Below are 17,627 nucleotides of genomic sequence, written 5' to 3' on the forward strand. Positions count from 1 at the left end.
ACTAGGACTCCCACCCAAAGGTGGGATTCCCACCTCCCATGTGGGGGGTGGCCGGCCCCCTATGGTGGAGTCCACTTGGGACTCCACCCCCACTAGGGCTGGCCGGCCATGGAGGTGGAGTCCCTTGTGGACTCCACCTTCCTTGGTGGTTTCTTCCGGACTTTTCTAGAACCTTCTAGAACCTTCCATAGAACCTTCCGCGACATTTTATTTCACATAAAATGACATCCTATATATGAATCTTATTCTCCGGACCATTCCGGAACTCCTCGTGATGTCCGGGATCTCATCCGGGACTCCGAACAAATATTCGAACTCCATTCCATAATTCAAGAACTACCATTTCAACATCCAACTTTAAGTGTGTCACCCTACGGTTCGAGAACTATGCGGACATGGTTGAGTACTCACTCCGACCAATAACCAATAGCGGGATCTGGAGATCCATAATGGCTCCCACATATTCAACGATGACTTTAGTGATCGAATGAACCATACACATATATTACCAATTCCCTTTGTCTCGCGATATTTTACTTGTCCGAGGTTTGATCTTCGGTATCACTCTATACCTTGTTCAACCTCGTCTCCTGACAAGTACTCTTTACTCGTACCGTGGTATGTGGTCTCTTATGAACTCATTCATATGCTTGCAAGACATTAGACGACATTCCACCGAGAGGGCCCAGAGTATATCTATCCGTCATCGGGATGGACAAATCCCACTGTTGATCCATATGCCTCAACTCATACTTTCCGGATACTTAATCCCACCTTTATAGCCACCCATTTACGCAGTGGTGTTTGATGTAATCAAAGTACCTTTCTGGTATAAGTGATTTACATGATCTCATGGTCATAAGGACTAGGTAACTATGTATCGAAAGCTTATAGCAAATAACTTAATGACGAGATCTTATGCTACGCTTAATTGGGTGTGTCCATTATATTATTCACACAATGACATAACCTTGTTATTAATAACATCCAATGTTCATGATTATGAAACTAATCATCTATTAATCAACAAGCTAGTTTAAGAGGCATACTAGGGACTTCTTGTTTGTCTACATATCACACATGTACTAATGTTTCGGTTAATACAATTCTAGCATGATATATAAACATTTATCATAAACATAAAGATATAAATAATAACCACTTTATTATTGCCTCTAGGGCATATCTCCTTCAGTCTCCCACTTGCACTAGAGTCAATAATCTAGTTTACATTTGTAAAGATATAACACCTTGGCCTTCTGGTGTTTTATCATGTTTCGCTCACGGGAGAGGTTTTAGTCAACGGATCTGACAAGCTCAGAACCGTATGTATTTTGTAATTCATTTGCGTCTCAACGCATCACTCATTTCCAAATGAGTCGGCATTAAATAAGTTTGGTCTTCTGGTGGAACCTTAATTCCGCGGTCTGAAATATGTCACTAATATTGTCACATACAATATAGCTTCAAAGTTCTGACTGTCCGGAAATACACCAAGTTCTCAAAGAACCTCTTGACTTAACATCCTTTGTCATTGTCAAAACAATGACATACTCTGCCTTCTTTTGTAGATTCCGTCACAATATTTAGAACTCTTCTAAATCTAACATAGACAACTTCTAGTTCATTGTGCTACCTTTAAAACAACACTTAGTCTAATTTGAGATTGAAATTCTATTTTGATATGTGACAAAATAAATATCGGTGTAACACCTTACAGCGATTTGTTTGTCATTTCTTCATACAAAAATATATGTGTATATCCTTAGTTCTTCTAAAGTACTCAAGGATATTTTTACTGTCGTCCTATGATCATCTTATGAATCATTCCGGTATATGCTCATAACACTTTATAGCACATGATATCTGATTGTGTACATATTATTCGTGATCTATAATCACTCATGTGTTTTTACTCATTGAGTGTCAGATACACTCAAGTCTTGTTAAACCTTCACATGACAAGAACATTTTCTTAATATTTCTATATTGAACTACTTCAATATCCATCATATGTACTTTGACTTAAACTTATTTATGTGTTTCAATCTATCTTCATAGATCTTGACACTAAATTTGTTTCAGTCCATATCCTTTCATTGAAGTTAATTCTCAATGAAACCTTTTAATCAAGTATATAATTACATCATTTATAACCAACTATATGTCATCTACATAAGTATTATAAATATGTCTCAGCGCTCCCACTTAATTTCTTGCAAATGCAAACCTCTTCATCGTCTTTGATGAAATCAAAAACTCTTTGACTATTTCATCTTGGTGAAGATTCCTACTCCGTGATACTTACTTCATCGAATTGAAGTTCGTATACCTATCTAGTATTCTACGGACTAGCAAAACAATTGGTTGTATCTTGTATACATACTTCTGTTAAGTAGTGTATTTTGCCATCCTACTATCATATCTCATAAAAGAAATATGTAGTGATTACTAGAATAATCCACATAGACTATAAGCATTGCTACGGAAGATCTAATCTTATCGTAGTCAATTCTTTGAACTTTGTCGTAAACACCTTTTCGACAAGTTGAGCTTCTTCAAGGATATTTCATCCAAGTCCATCAATTTCATAGATCCATTTACTTTCAAAAAGTATTCATCTATCTTGGATTTCATGGCGTATAGCCATTTTAACGGAGTCAGGGCCCATCATAACTTCTTTGTTTGTAGTTGGTTTATCATTGTTCAAAATCAATCCTTTGTTCACAAATCATTTATTTGATCACAAAGTAAACCATACCTACAAGGTTCAATATGTACTTCGATCTCCATGGCTAAAACACTTTGTAGTCATGGGAGCCATGATCGTCGTGGCCGCTTCCGAAACCAATTCCGATGCTGCGCTACTCTGATCATTATGCTCAGGTTCATAAACCTTATCAAATTATATTGTCCTCACACTCAAAAACTTCACTAGAAACAATTTCTTGGAAATAAGAAACATTGACAAAAACTTTTGTCTTTGTCTCCATAGTGGGAAGAATTCCCAATCAATTCTCTGGGATAACCAACAAAGACATTCATCCGATTTTGGTTGAAAACTCTTAGACCAAAATTTAAAGAAAGGACTATTAAGGTTTATACCCATGCCATAACTCGTATGGTGTCATTTCAACGGATCATGATGATGCTCTATTCAGTGTAAAAGCGGTAGTCACTAAAGCATAATTCACAAAAATATAATGGCATCATAATATTTTATCTCATCATTAATCCAACAAGGTTTGGATACATATCTCGGATACTATATCATCATTATGATACTCCAAGAAATGTGAGTTGTAGAACAATTTCATAACTCTCTTAGATGTTCGCTAAAACTCGTAATTCAAATATTTCCACCATGATCAAATCATAGATATTTGACTTTTCTATTACGATGATTTCCACTTCATGCTGAAATTTATTTGAATCCATTCAAAATGTTTCAAACTTTTCCTTATTGAATATATCCACATATATACTCAATTCATTGTTTGAAAGTTTTCATGAAGTAGAAGAATCTCCCGCACACAACTATGCCCAGTGAACCACATACATCATCATGTATTTTTCCACTAAGTTAGTTGCCCGTTCAACTTTTGGCCTATGAACGGTATTTCAGTCATTACCTTTTAGAAAAGATTTTGCAAGTGCCAAACGATTCAACAAATCGAATGACTCCAAAAATCCATTTGCATGGAGTTCCTTCATGCGATCTTTTCTAACATGACCTAAATTGCGGTTCCACAAATAAGTGGAATTCAAATCATTTGCCTTATGGCATTTTTAGCGTTAGTGTTATGTATGTGTGTTTCACCATTAAGATTTATAATAACTTATCCATCGTACATGGAGTAATGTCATAATTTGAACAACTCATTGTTTTCATTTGACTAGAGCAAAATAACAATTATTAAGTTCTTTATTATAAATTCTAAGGGCTAGATAGAATGCCAACGACGAACATAATAACACTTTATTTTGTTCCAGACGTGCATTTCTATCATATTCCTTGTCAGTCACTTAGGCCATTGTATTCTTGTATTGCGTTGTTTTGTATGACACTTCATACCAACCAATATGGTACTAATACCCAAGAATTTCATTGTGTGACTTAACTAGGAATACAACCATAACATGTATATCATTTATATACACCTGAGCTAGACTTTCTAGTCTTTTCTTTTCTTTTGCCAAAATATCTTTTGCAGTTTCTCTTTTAGCTTTCCTCATTATTCAGAAAAACATTTCAACATCAATAACTTCTAGGTTTGTTGGTCAAATACCAATAACCTTGAGGTTCTTACTTTGAAGTTGATCATCATATGACAAGTGTTTCAGATTTCACTATTAGTAAATTTGTAATACGATGAACAATTTCACTCATAATTTTATCCATCAATTCATGATAACTTTCGAGACCATGTCGTACATGCTAGGCTCATAAAGTTTAAACCTTAGTATTCGCATATGCAAATCTGGCTTGCACCCGTTGGAAGCACACGTAGAATCTATAACACCCGATCATCACGTGATGCTTCGAAACGACGAGTCTTAGCAACGGTGCATACTAAGGACAATCACTTCATGGATATGCGAATATCGTTAGTGCCCCAATAGTTGGAGGATTGGGACGCCTTGCGTCTTCAACCTTCGTACATTCCCATAAAACTTATGAGTTTATGTAGTCTCACCAAATTTATATTCTATCATCTTGCAATAAGGTCTTAGATATCACATATATCTCGTACCTTGATTATTTCTGAAAACTAAATTTTCAGCTCCTTACTTTTCAAACAGATTTGAACTTCAAGTTTCACGGAGACAAGATAACTTTAGGTACTAATTGAAACCATAGCTATTTGAATCAACAATGTGAGGTTTACTAAAAGTTTGCAATAGGACTTAATCATTTCTTGATTCATTAACAATACGGTACCAATCCGTAAAGTTTCTTATCAGATTTTAACAGTATTTCTATCTCAATAACAAGACTAGCACATAGTAGAAAACGGATGCCAATACTACAAAATTAATTCAAAATACTACTCAGACTATGTTTATGATAATTAGTTCATGTTTTAATCTAATTACTAATGAACTCCCACTTAATACAACATCCCTCATAGTTGTTAAGTGGTACACGATCCACATCCACTACACCAAAACCGATCATCACGTGAGATGATGTAGCTTCAATGGTGAACATCAACATGTTGATCATATCATCCATATGACTCGTGTTCAACCTTTCGGTTTCCGTTGTCCCGAGGCCATGTCTGTACATGCTAGGCTCGTCAAGCAAACCCAAGTATTCCGCGTGTGCAACATGGCTTACACCCGTTGTATGTCGAGTTTATCACACCCGATCATCACGAGATGCTTCAAAACGTTGAACAATGCAACGGTGCATACGAGGGAAGAACACTTTATTATCTTGATATTAATGTGAGGGATCATCTTATAATGCTACCGTCGCGATCTAAGCAAAATAAGATGCATAAAAGGATTAACATCACATGCAGTTCATATGTGATATGATATGGCCCTTTTGTCTTTGTGCCTTCGATCTTCATCTCCAAAGCACGGACATGATCTCCATCATCAATGGGCATGATCTCCATCATCGTCGGCGTAGCGTCAAGGTTCATGGCGCCGTCTTCATGGTTGTTCACCTCATGTAGCAACTATTACAACTACTTTGAAATACTACTCAACATGAAATTTAAAGACAACCATAAGGCTCCTGCCGGTTGCCACAATACAATAATGATCATCTCATACATATTCATCATCACATTATGGCCATATCACATCACCAAACCCTGCAAAAACAAGTTAGACGCTCTCTAATTTGGTTTGCATATTTTACGTGGTTTAGGGTTTTCGTTATAGATCTAATCTACCTACGAACATGAACCACAACGTTGATACTAATGTTGTCAATAGAAGAGTAAATTGAATCTTTACTATAGTAGGAGAGACAGACACCCGCAAAGCCTCTTATGCAATACAAGTTGCATGTCGAACGAGGAACAAGTCTCATGAACGCGGTCATGTAAAGTTAGTCCGAGCCGCTTCATCCCACTATGCCATAAAGATGCAAAGTACTCAAACTAAAGATAACAAGAGCATCAACGCCCACAAACCATTGTGTTCTACTCGTGCAACCATCTATGCATAGACACGGCTCTGATACCACTGTAGGATAACGTTGCATAGAAAACAAAAATTTTCCTACGGCGAACACGCAATCCAAGCCAAGATGCAATCTAGAAGACGGTAGCAACGAGGGGGTATCGAGTCTCACCCTTGAAGAGATTCCAAAGCCTACAAGATGAGGCTCTTGTTGCTGCGGTAGACGATCACTTGCCGCTTGCAAAAGCGCGTAGAAGATCTTGATCACGATCGGTTCCGGCGCCACGAACGGGCAGCACCTCCGTACTCGGTCACACGTTCGGTTGTTGATGAAGACGACGTCCACCTCCCCGTTCCAGCGGGCAGCGGAAGTAGTAGCTCCTCTTGAATCCGACAGCACGACGGCGTGGTGTCGGTGGCGGTGTAGAAGTCCGGCGGAGCTTCGCTAAGCTACGCGGGAAATATGAAGTGGAGGAGCAAAGCTAGGGTTTGGGAGGGGGTGGCCGGCCACTCAAGGGGGGCGGCCAAGCTATGGTCTTTGGGGTGGCCGGCCCCCTCCCTTGGCTCCTCATTATATAGGTGGATCCCAAGTGTTGGTGTCCAAGTCTTCGAATAAGACCCGAAACCAAAACCTTCCATAGGAGGGGGCAAACCTAGCCCAACTAGGACTCCCACCCAAAGGTGGGATTCCCACCTCCCATGTGGGGGTGGCCGGCCCCCTATGGTGGAGTCCACTTGGGACTCCACCCCCACTAGGGCTGGCCGGCCATGGAGGTGGAGTCCCTTGTGGACTCCACCTTCCTTGGTGGTTTCTTCCGGACTTTTCTAGAACCTTCTAGAACCTTCCATAGAACCTTCCGCGACATTTTATTTCACATAAAATGACATCCTATATATGAATCTTATTCTCCGGACCATTCCGGAACTCCTCGTGATGTCCGGGATCTCATCCGGGACTCCGAACAAATATTCGAACTCCATTCCATAATTCAAGAACTACCATTTCAACATCCAACTTTAAGTGTGTCACCCTACGGTTCGAGAACTATGCGGACATGGTTGAGTACTCACTCCGACCAATAACCAATAGCGGGATCTGGAGATCCATAATGGCTCCCACATATTCAACGATGACTTTAGTGATCGAATGAACCATACACATATATTACCAATTCCCTTTGTCTCGCGATATTTTACTTGTCCGAGGTTTGATCTTCGGTATCACTCTATACCTTGTTCAACCTCGTCTCCTGACAAGTACTCTTTACTCGTACCGTGGTATGTGGTCTCTTATGAACTCATTCATATGCTTGCAAGACATTAGACGACATTCCACCGAGAGGGCCCAGAGTATATCTATCCGTCATCGGGATGGACAAATCCCACTGTTGATCCATATGCCTCAACTCATACTTTCCGGATACTTAATCCCACCTTTATAGCCACCCATTTACGCAGTGGTGTTTGATGTAATCAAAGTACCTTTCTGGTATAAGTGATTTACATGATCTCATGGTCATAAGGACTAGGTAACTATGTATCGAAAGCTTATAGCAAATAACTTAATGACGAGATCTTATGCTACGCTTAATTGGGTGTGTCCATTATATTATTCACACAATGACATAACCTTGTTATTAATAACATCCAATGTTCATGATTATGAAACTAATCATCTATTAATCAACAAGCTAGTTTAAGAGGCATACTAGGGACTTCTTGTTTGTCTACATATCACACATGTACTAATGTTTCGGTTAATACAATTCTAGCATGATATATAAACATTTATCATAAACATAAAGATATAAATAATAACCACTTTATTATTGCCTCTAGGGCATATCTCCTTCACATAGAGGAAAAGCATCGATTGCTATATTTGTGCTAGAGCTTTGATTTTGAAAACATGAAACAATTTTGTCAACGGTAGTAATAAAGCATATGTATCATGTAAATTATATCTTATAAGTTGCAAGCCTCATGCATAGTGTACTAATAGTGCCCGCACCTTGTCCTAATTAGCTTGGACTACCGGATCATCACAATGCACATGTTTTAACCAAGTGTCACAAAGGGGTACCTCTATGCCGCATGTACAAAGGTCTAAGGAGAAAGCTCGCATTGGATTTCTCGCTATTGATTATTCTCAACTTAGACATCCATACCGGGACAACATAGACAACAGATAATGGACTCCTCTTTTATGCATAAGCATGTAACAACAATTAATAATTTTCTCATATGAGATTGAGGATATATGTCCAAAACTGAAACTTCCACCATGGATCATGGCTTTAGTTAGCGGCCCAATGTTCTTCTCTAACAATATGCATGCTTAACCATAAGGTGGTAGATCTCTCTTACTTCAGACAAGACGAACATGCATAGCAACTCACATGAAATTCAACAAAGAGTAGTTGATGGCGTCCCCAGTGAACATGGTTATCGCACAACAAGCAACTTAATAAGAGATAAAGTGCATAAGTACATATTCAATACCACAATAGTTTTTAAGCTATTTGTCCCATGAGCTATATATTGCAAAGGTGAATGATGGAATTTTAAAGGTAGCACTCAAGCATTTTACTTTGGAATGGCGGAGAAATACCATGTAGTAGGTAGGTATGGTGGACACAAATGGCATAGTGGTTGGCTCAAGGATTTTGGATGCATGAGAAGTATTCCCTCTCGATACAAGGTTTAGGCTAGCAAGGTTATTTGAAACAAACACAAGGATGAACCGGTGCAGCAAAACTCACATAAAAGACATATTGTAAACATTATAAGAATCTACACCGTCTTCCTTGTTGTTCAAAACTCAATACTAGAAATTATCTAGACCTTAGAGAGACCAAATATGCAAACCAAATTTTAGCATGCTCTATGTATTTCTTCATTAATAGGTGCAAAGCATATGATGCAAGAGCTTAAACATGAGCACAACAATTGCCAAGTATCACATTACCCAAGACATTATAGCAAATTACTACATGTATCATTTTCCAATTCCAACCATATAACAATTTAACGAAGAAGAAACTTCGCCATGAATATTATGAGCTAAGAACACATGTGTTCATACGAACCAACGGAGCGTGTCTCTCTCCCACACAAGCATGATGTAATCCAATCTATTCAAACACAAACAAAAACAAAAGCACACAAACGCTCCAAGTAAAGTACATAAGATGTGACCGAATAAAAATATATTTTCAAGGGAGGAACCTGATAATGTTGTCGATGAAGAAGGGGATGCCTTGGGCATCCCCAAGCTTAGACGCTTGAGTCTTCTTGATATATGCAGGGGTGAACCACCGGGGCATCCCCAAGCTTAGAGCTTTCACTCTTCTTGATCATAGTATATCATCCTCCTCTCTTGACCCTTGAAAACTTCCTCCACACCAAACTCGAAACAAACTCATTAGAGGGTTAGTGCATAATCAAAAACTCACATGTTCAGAGGTGACACAATCATTCTTAACACTTCTGGACATTGCCCAAAGCTACTGGAAGGTAATGGAACAAAGAAATCCACCCAACACAGCGAAAGAAGCAATGCGAAATAAAAGGCAGAATCTGTCAAAACAGAACAGTCCGTAAAGACGAATTTTAAAATGGCATCAGACTTGCTCAGATGAAAATGCTCAAATCGAATGAAAGTTGCGTACATATCTGAGGATCACTCACGTAAATTGGCATAATTTTCTGAGTTACCTACAGAGAATTAGGCCCAGATTCGTGACAGCAAGAAAACAGTTTCTGCGCAGTAATCCAAATCTAGTATTGACTTTACTATCAAAGACTTTACTTGGCACAACAAAACACAAAACTAAGATAAGGAGAGGTTGCTACAGTAGTGAACAACTTCCAAGACACAAATATAAAACAAAGTACTGTAGCAAAATAGCACATGGGTTATCTCCCAAGAAGTTCTTTCTTTATAGCCATTAAGATGGGCTCAGCAGTTTTAATGATGCACTTGCAAGAAATAGTATTTGAAGCAAAAGAGAGCATCAAGAGGCAAATTCAATACAAATTTAAGCCTAACATGCTTCCTATGAAAAGGAATCTTGTACACAAATAAATTCATGAAGAGCAAAGTAACAAGCATAGGAAGATAAAACAAGTGTAGCTTCAAAAATTTCAGCACATAGAGAGGTGTTTTAGTAACATGAAAATTTCTACAACCATATTTTCCTCTCTCATAATAACTTTCAGTAGCATCATGAGCAAACTCAATAATATAACTATCACATAAAGCATTCTTATCATGAGTCTCATGCATAAAATTATTACTCTCCACATAAGCATAATCAATTTTATTAGTTGTAGTGGGAGCAAATTCAACAAAGTAGCTATCATTATTATTCTCATCAAGTGTTGGAGGCATAGTATAATCACAACAAAATTTACTCTCCATAGTAGGTGGCACCAAAAGACCACTATCATTATAATCATCATATATGGGAGGCAAAGTATCATCAAAGAAAATTTTCTCCTCAATGCTTGGGGGACTAAAAAGATCATGAAAACCAGCTTCCCCAAGCTTAGAACTTTCTATATCATTATCAACAATGGTGTTCAAAGCGTTCATACTAATATTACTACCAACATGCAAATAAGATTCCATAGGTTTTTTAATTTTCGCATCAAACAATCCATGTTTTAAATCAGGAAATAGAATAAGAAGATCATTCTTGTCCATTATGCCAAACTAGTGTAAACAAGAAACAAAAAGATGCAATTGCAGGATCTAAAGGAAATAGCTTCGAGTACTTACGGCGCCGGAAAATAGCTTAGTAGCCGAGATCCGGAGTGTGAGTACCTTTTACCTTTCCTCCCCGGCAACGGCGCCAGAAAATAGTCTTGATGACCCACAAGTATAGGGGATCGCAACAGTCTTCGAGGGAAGTAAAACCCAATTTATTGATTCGACACAAGGGGAGACAAAGAACACTTGGAAGCCTTAACAGCGGAGTTGTCAATTCAGCTGCACCTGGAAACAGACTTGCTCGCAAGAGTTTATCGATAGTAACAGCTTTATAGCGTAGCAGTAGTGAAATAACAGCAGAGTAACAGAGACAGCAGTAGTGATTTTAGTAAACAGCAGGATTAAAATATTGTAGGCACGGGGACGGATGACGGGCGTTGCATGGATGAGAGAAACTCATGTAACAATCATAGCAGGGCATTTGCAGATAATAATAAAACGGTGTCCAAGTACAAAGCAATCAATAGGCATGTGTTCCATATATAGTCGTGCGTGCTCGCAATGAGAAACTTGCACAACATCTTTTGTCCTACCAGCCGGTGGCAGCCGGGCCTCAAGGGAAACTACTGGATATTAAGGTACTCCTTTTAATAGAGTACCGGAGCAAAGCATTAACACTCCGTGAACACATGTGATCCTCACATCACTACCATTCCCTCCGGTTGTCCCGATTTCTGTCACTTCGGGGCCATCGGTTCCGGACAGTGACATGTGTATACAACTTGCAGGTAAGATCAATAAACAATGAATATCATGATGAAACAATAACATGTTCAGATCTGAGATCATGGCACTCGGGCCCTAGTGACAAGCATTAAGCATAACAAGTTGCAACAATATCATCAAAGTACCAATTACGGACACTAGGCACTATGCCCTAACAATCTTATGCTATTACATGACCAATCTCATCCAATCCCTACCATCCCCTTCGGCCTACAGCGGGAGAATTACTCACACATGGATGGGGGAAGCATGGATGGTTGATGGAGAGGCGTTGGCGGTGATGATGGCGATGATCTCCTCCAATTCCCCGTCCCGGCGGAGTGCCAGAACGGAGACTTCTGGCTCCTGCGACGGAGTTTCGCGATGTGGCGGCGTTCTGGAGGGTTTCTGGCGACTTCGACTTCTCCCCGTGCGTTTTTAGGTCGAGGCCGATAAATAGTCCGAAGGAGGGCGTCGGAGGCCGGCCGAGGGGGCCACACCACATGGCCGCGCGGCCCCCCGGGGCCGCACCGCCCGATGGTGTGGGGCCCTCGGGCCTCCACCTGGTTTGTCCTTCTGGCTCCGTCAGTTCTCTGGGAAAATAGGGCCTTCTGCATAAATTCCGAGGATTTTCCCGAAAGTTGGATTTCTGCACAAAAACGAGACACCAGAGCAGTTCTGCTGAAAACAGCGTTAGTCCGTGTTAGTTGCATCCAAAATACACAAATTAGAGGCAAAACAATAGCAAAAGTGTTCGGGAAAGTAGATACGTTTTGGACGTATCATGGACTCCCCTAGGGTGGCCGGCCAACCCACCTCAAGGAAAGGTGGGAGTCCCACCTTGGGTAGGACTCCCTCCTTGAGTAGGTTTCCCACATATGGGAGGTTTTAGTGTTGGGGTCTTATTCGAAGACTTGGACTAGAACTCTTGGGGCTTCCACCTATATAATGAGGAGGAGAGGGAGGGGGCAGCCACTCTTTGGCTCAGCCTTGGCCGCACCCCTTAGAGGGCCGGCGCCCAACCCCCCTCTCTCCCCAAACCCTAGCTTCTTCTCCTCCTCCACTTCTCCCGCATATGCTTAGCGAAGCTCCGCCGGAGATCTCCACCGCCACCGCCACCACGCCGTCGTGCTGTCGGATTCAAGGAGGAGCTACTACTTCCGCTGCCCGCTGGAACGGGGAGAAGGATGTCGTCTTCATCAACACCGAATGTGTGACCGAGTACGGAGGTGCTGCCCGATTGTGGCACCGTGATCAAGATCTTCTACGCGCTTTTGCAAGCGGCAAGTGATCGTCTACCGCAGCAATAAGAGCCTACTCTTATAGGCTTTGGAATCTCTTCAAGGGTTAGTCTTGATCATCCCCTCGTTGCTCCCATCTTCTAGATTGCATCTTGGCTTGGATTGCGTATTCGCGGTAGGAAAATTTTTGTTTTCTATGCAACGTTATCCTACAGCGGTGAGGAGGAAGAGGAGGCGGCAGAGGAGGAGGCGGCCTTCCGGTGTGCGGTGGCCGAATCCGAGGCGGATGCCGCCGAGAAAGCTCGGGCGGAGGCAGAGGAGGAGGCGGCGGCCATCGCCGCCGTGGCGGAATTCCAGGCGAAGGAGGCTGCCGCCAGGACGGAGGAGGAGGCTGCCGCCAGGGGGCCTTTCGTGCCATTCATCATCCTCGAGTAGCTAGGATCGCAGTAGATTGCTATGTATATGTATGATCCAGTGTATGATCAATGAAGATGAACTATGGTTTAATTTTCCCGGGGTTTTAATTTTTAAAAATACAGGGCGAAATACGGGGTCTGCTAGACGGAATGGTTCAGCAAGACGCACTTTTGGGATACGGGGCGAAAAACTCGCGTTATACGGGGCAGAGAAATAAGGGGCCTATTAGACATGCTCTAAGGTGTTGTTAATAATCTAATAATAAAAAGCCATGTGCATTCCTTAGATGCAGAAGCTGGGGTGATATTTTCCCCCATTTCGAAAAGAAAAAAAGAGAAATTGTAAGGATGCATGTAAGAAGGATTAGACCCTGTAAGAGAGACTTGTTATGTTTCCAAGAAGGGGCCTGCTGATAATCCTCCGGAGGCTCAAAACCTTCCAGCCTCCGGCTTCTCTGCATGACACGTGTCTGTTTTAGCCAAAACCATGACTTTTCTTCGTCGCAACAAAAAATCCCCCGCTTTTGCTTCATTGAAGCAAAAACGGTTCATCTGGAAATAAAAAAAATAAGACTAGGTGACACAGTGCTCATCTGAGACCAAAATCATGACTTTGCTTCATCGCAGCAAAAAATACCCCGCTTTTGCTTCATTGAAGCAAAAAAAACGGTTCAACTAAAATAGAAGGAGGGTTGCGACTGCTCACACTTTGCTTCGTCGCAGCAAAAAAAACCTTCCACTTTTGCTTCATTCAAGCAAAAAACTATTCAACTGAAAATAAAATAAAAAGACTCGCCGGAGACTCTCGGAGCAACATACTTCACCGAAGACTTTGCCGGAGATTTCATAGAAAAAACTTTGTGCTATTGATGCTAAACCGACCTCGCTGGAGACATGGCCGGAGACATTGAAGCAACAATTTTATACTAAAATAGCAAAAACACATAACATTTGTAGCAAAAAAGTTATACTACAGTAGCATCCTCCACTACTCGCCAGAGACATTGCCGGAGACCTCGCCGGAGACATTGTAGCGCAACATTTATACTAAAGTAGCAAAACCATAGAACATTTGTAGCAAATGATTTATACTATTGTAACATCGTCAACTACTCATTGGCGCAATGCCGACTGCATCCCAACTCCGGCTAGCATCAACATCACTCGCTTCTTGCGCCATCGTTGAGGGTCTGCAGCACAATCGTTGAGCCTTTGGAGCAATGCTGCTGACAGATTGCAGCTCCGTACGACAACATTTGCATCTCCATCGACCCACAACATTTGCATCTCCTCCTGACGTCGTTTGCAGCATAGTTCGTATGCGTGTGCATGGGAGAAAGAGGAGGCACGGCCGGGAGCGGCCGTCGAGCGGCGCGGCAGCTACGGGACAGCATGAGACTTAAGGGCTCGAGGCGGAACCGCAATGTGGGTCAGTAGCGCCATGATGGTCGACATGGCTGCAAGATAAGCACTGACTCTCTTCCTTTGCAGCTCCGTTGTCACCATGGGCGGAGCCAGGATTGGTTTTTAGTGGGGGCAAAGATGTGATTAGTGGTGCAAATATTTTTATTAAGTGGGGGCAAATCAATATTTAGCATGGCATATTATGAAGTGGTAGAAATTTGAGTGGGGGCAGCCGCCCCCATTGGCTAAAGGCTGGATCCGCCCCTGGTTGTCACCTATTGCTCGCGGCACAACAACACTTCTTTATAGGTCCGCCACCAACCACATGTAGCAGGGCGACCAAAACATTTGCAGCTTCGCTGTTGACAGCATGCAGCAAGGCAGTCCAACATTTGCAGCTCCGCCCTTGCCCAACACTCTGCAAAGGTGCCCCCAGCTTGCAGCATCGATGTTGAACCTTTGTAGCTTCGACGCATGTCTCTTGAAGCTTCGGTAATGGGCGGTTGTAGCAGCACCAACAATGTTGGCAGAGGAGATCCCGCGAGCAGCACGCCCCTCACTGGGTGTTGGTGGTGGAGGAGCTCCGGAGACCTCGTTGGGCACACTGGCGTCGCCGGTGGTAGAGGAGGTGCTGGAGTGCACCGGCGCCGTGGACCTGCGTGTTCGTGGTGGTCCAAGTGCGGAGATCGGTGGTGGCCTCCTGGAGGCACAGGTCGGCGCAGTGGAGGTCAGCGACGGCGCCCCCGGGGCACATGGCGGCGGGGTGGAGGTCTGACGGAGGCCGGCAAAGTGGGGGTGGAGCGCGGGCTTCCGGCGAGGTGGAAGCGGAGGTCGCCGCGCTAAGATGCCCCGGCGCGCGGCGGCAGACATCGAGGTAGAGGTGGAGGTGCGGCGGCGGACGTCGAGGTGGAGGTGGAGGTTGGTGCTACCGGCGAGGTGGAAGAGGAGGTCGGGCGGAGGAGCTGCGTGGGGTACGACGACAGCGCTGCCTGCGGCCGCTCTCAGTACTTTCCCCGGCCCGGAACCCTGTTCTGCGTCCACGTTGATGAAGAGAAAAGGCAGGATAAGAACGTGGCCCACTAATGCTGGACACGCGTCAAGCTTTGGGTGAACCGATCGATCGGATCGGACGAGTCACAACCCGGAGGTTGCGATCAGCGCAGCCTCCGGAGGATACGAAGCATTTTCCTTCCAAGAACGGGTATACAATCTGTGCAAACACCCAATTTTTCATGTGGTTTTGCGCAGATCGGAAAGATCTGATCGGTTTAAAACATTTTTTTTTTTTGAACATGGAGAGGCCCGTAGGCCTGGATACCATTAATAAAAGCTGCGGGTACAACTCTCAAAAGGGACCAGCAGGAAAAGAGCAAATACAACAAGGCCCCTAGCTTTTATAAAGAGAACCCTACAAAGATCTAGAAAAAAGCAATCGGGTCCTCCGCCGCAGCAGACGAACACAGAACTCAAATCATGGCCGTCTTCATCGGCGCCGGGGACGGAACCACTTGGCGTCGAGTCGACGTGGAGCGTCACGACGAGTTCCAGACAAGGCCTCCTCTTGGAGGTTGAAGAAGCGCCGGGGATCACCACCGGCAAGATGCGCAGCCACCTGATGGCCATCTGAGTCGGCCAGGAAGCAAAGCCCGCCGAGATTGTACACCAAGATGCGGTATCGCAGCTCCAAGACCGCCTGACTCTGAAGATCAGAACGCCTCTCCACCACTTCTCCCCAACGCCGCCGCTGCGAGATGAAGAAGTCCGCAGAGTCGCTCTCCCCTTCCAAGCCAAGAAGCCAACACAAGCCTTATTAATGGAGTCTCCGGCGTTCCTACACCTCGCCGCTTTCGGCTCCGGCCATGAGAGCACTGCGACGAGAGTAAGAACAGCCAGCCAGCACCAGATCCGGCCCAGGAAATCCAGCACCATCCCCCCGGCATAAAGCCGACACACGGCATACCGCCGACACACATCAGAAAAACTACTATTATTTGAACTAGCTGCCTCTCGTTACCTGAACCGTACGCACAACAGCAACCTCGACCGACCTGACTGTCCTCAAACCCTGCAAACCTAGCTCGTCGGTCGATCCAAAGCCAAAAGAACCGCAAAGCAGCAGCCATGAGGACCGGCCTCCTCCTACTTCTTGTCATGGGCGTCGTGGCCGTGATTCAGGCCGCCGCCCCACGCCCGCTCAACCACCCCAGGATGAGGATCCAGGAGCTCCGCGAGCGGGCGAAGGCGGAACACGTCAAGCGGCGTCCGAACGACGGGACGATCATGTTCGGCGGACTACGCCCGCTCAAGAACATCGACCACCCGAGGATCAAGGAGCTCGGCGAGTGGGCGGTGGCGGAGCACGTCAAGCGCGCCAACGACGGGCTCAAGTTCGGCAGGGTGGTAAGTGGCGAAGACCAGATTGTGGCCGGCATGAACTACTTCTTGCTCATCCAGGCGATCAACGGCGACGGCGAGAACGGGATTTACAAGGCGCGGGTGTACGAGCAGAGTTGGACCAACACACGCGAGCTCGTCTCCTTCGGGCCCGCTAACTGAGCCAAGTTGATCCGGCCGCCGCCACGGTTGGGCTAACGGAGAAGAGTTTTCATGTAATAGTATTTTCAAACACTCAAGATCGCAAGGAGAAATCTAGTCAAGCTTATATTTTTCTATTCACCCCAGTATTAACTAGTCTCTCGTGTAGCTCATTTAAACTATTTTTCAAGAATATGTTTCGGAAGGCATATATCAATCACATAGAAAAAGATACCGACCACCGATACACCCAAAAATGGCTACAACACACCACTAAACAAAGATTAGCCACCACGCACACTACAACAACGAAGATACAAGGGTCTTGCCCAAAACTCAATCACAAGCAGCTTCGTGACCAACGCTAAACACCTCCAAAGAACTCTCCTCATCGACGTACCAACCACCCTT

At 43.5% G+C, this 17,627-nt stretch overlaps 1 protein-coding gene across 1 annotated transcript; it reads left to right on the forward strand.

Moving 5' to 3' along the window:
• The first annotated feature begins 16,687 nt into the window (after positions 1–16,687).
• LOC127296564 (cysteine proteinase inhibitor 8-like) lies at positions 16,688–17,287 on the forward strand. Its single transcript, XM_051326682.2, has one exon. The coding sequence runs from the start codon at positions 16,803–16,805 to the stop codon at positions 17,235–17,237; it is 435 nt and encodes a 144-aa protein (XP_051182642.1). The 5' UTR covers positions 16,688–16,802; the 3' UTR covers positions 17,238–17,287.
• Positions 17,288–17,627: the final 340 nt, after the last annotated feature.

This window comes from Lolium perenne, chromosome 4, assembly GCF_019359855.2.
Source record: "Lolium perenne isolate Kyuss_39 chromosome 4, Kyuss_2.0, whole genome shotgun sequence".
In the NCBI taxonomy this organism is placed as follows: domain Eukaryota; kingdom Viridiplantae; phylum Streptophyta; class Magnoliopsida; order Poales; family Poaceae; genus Lolium; species Lolium perenne.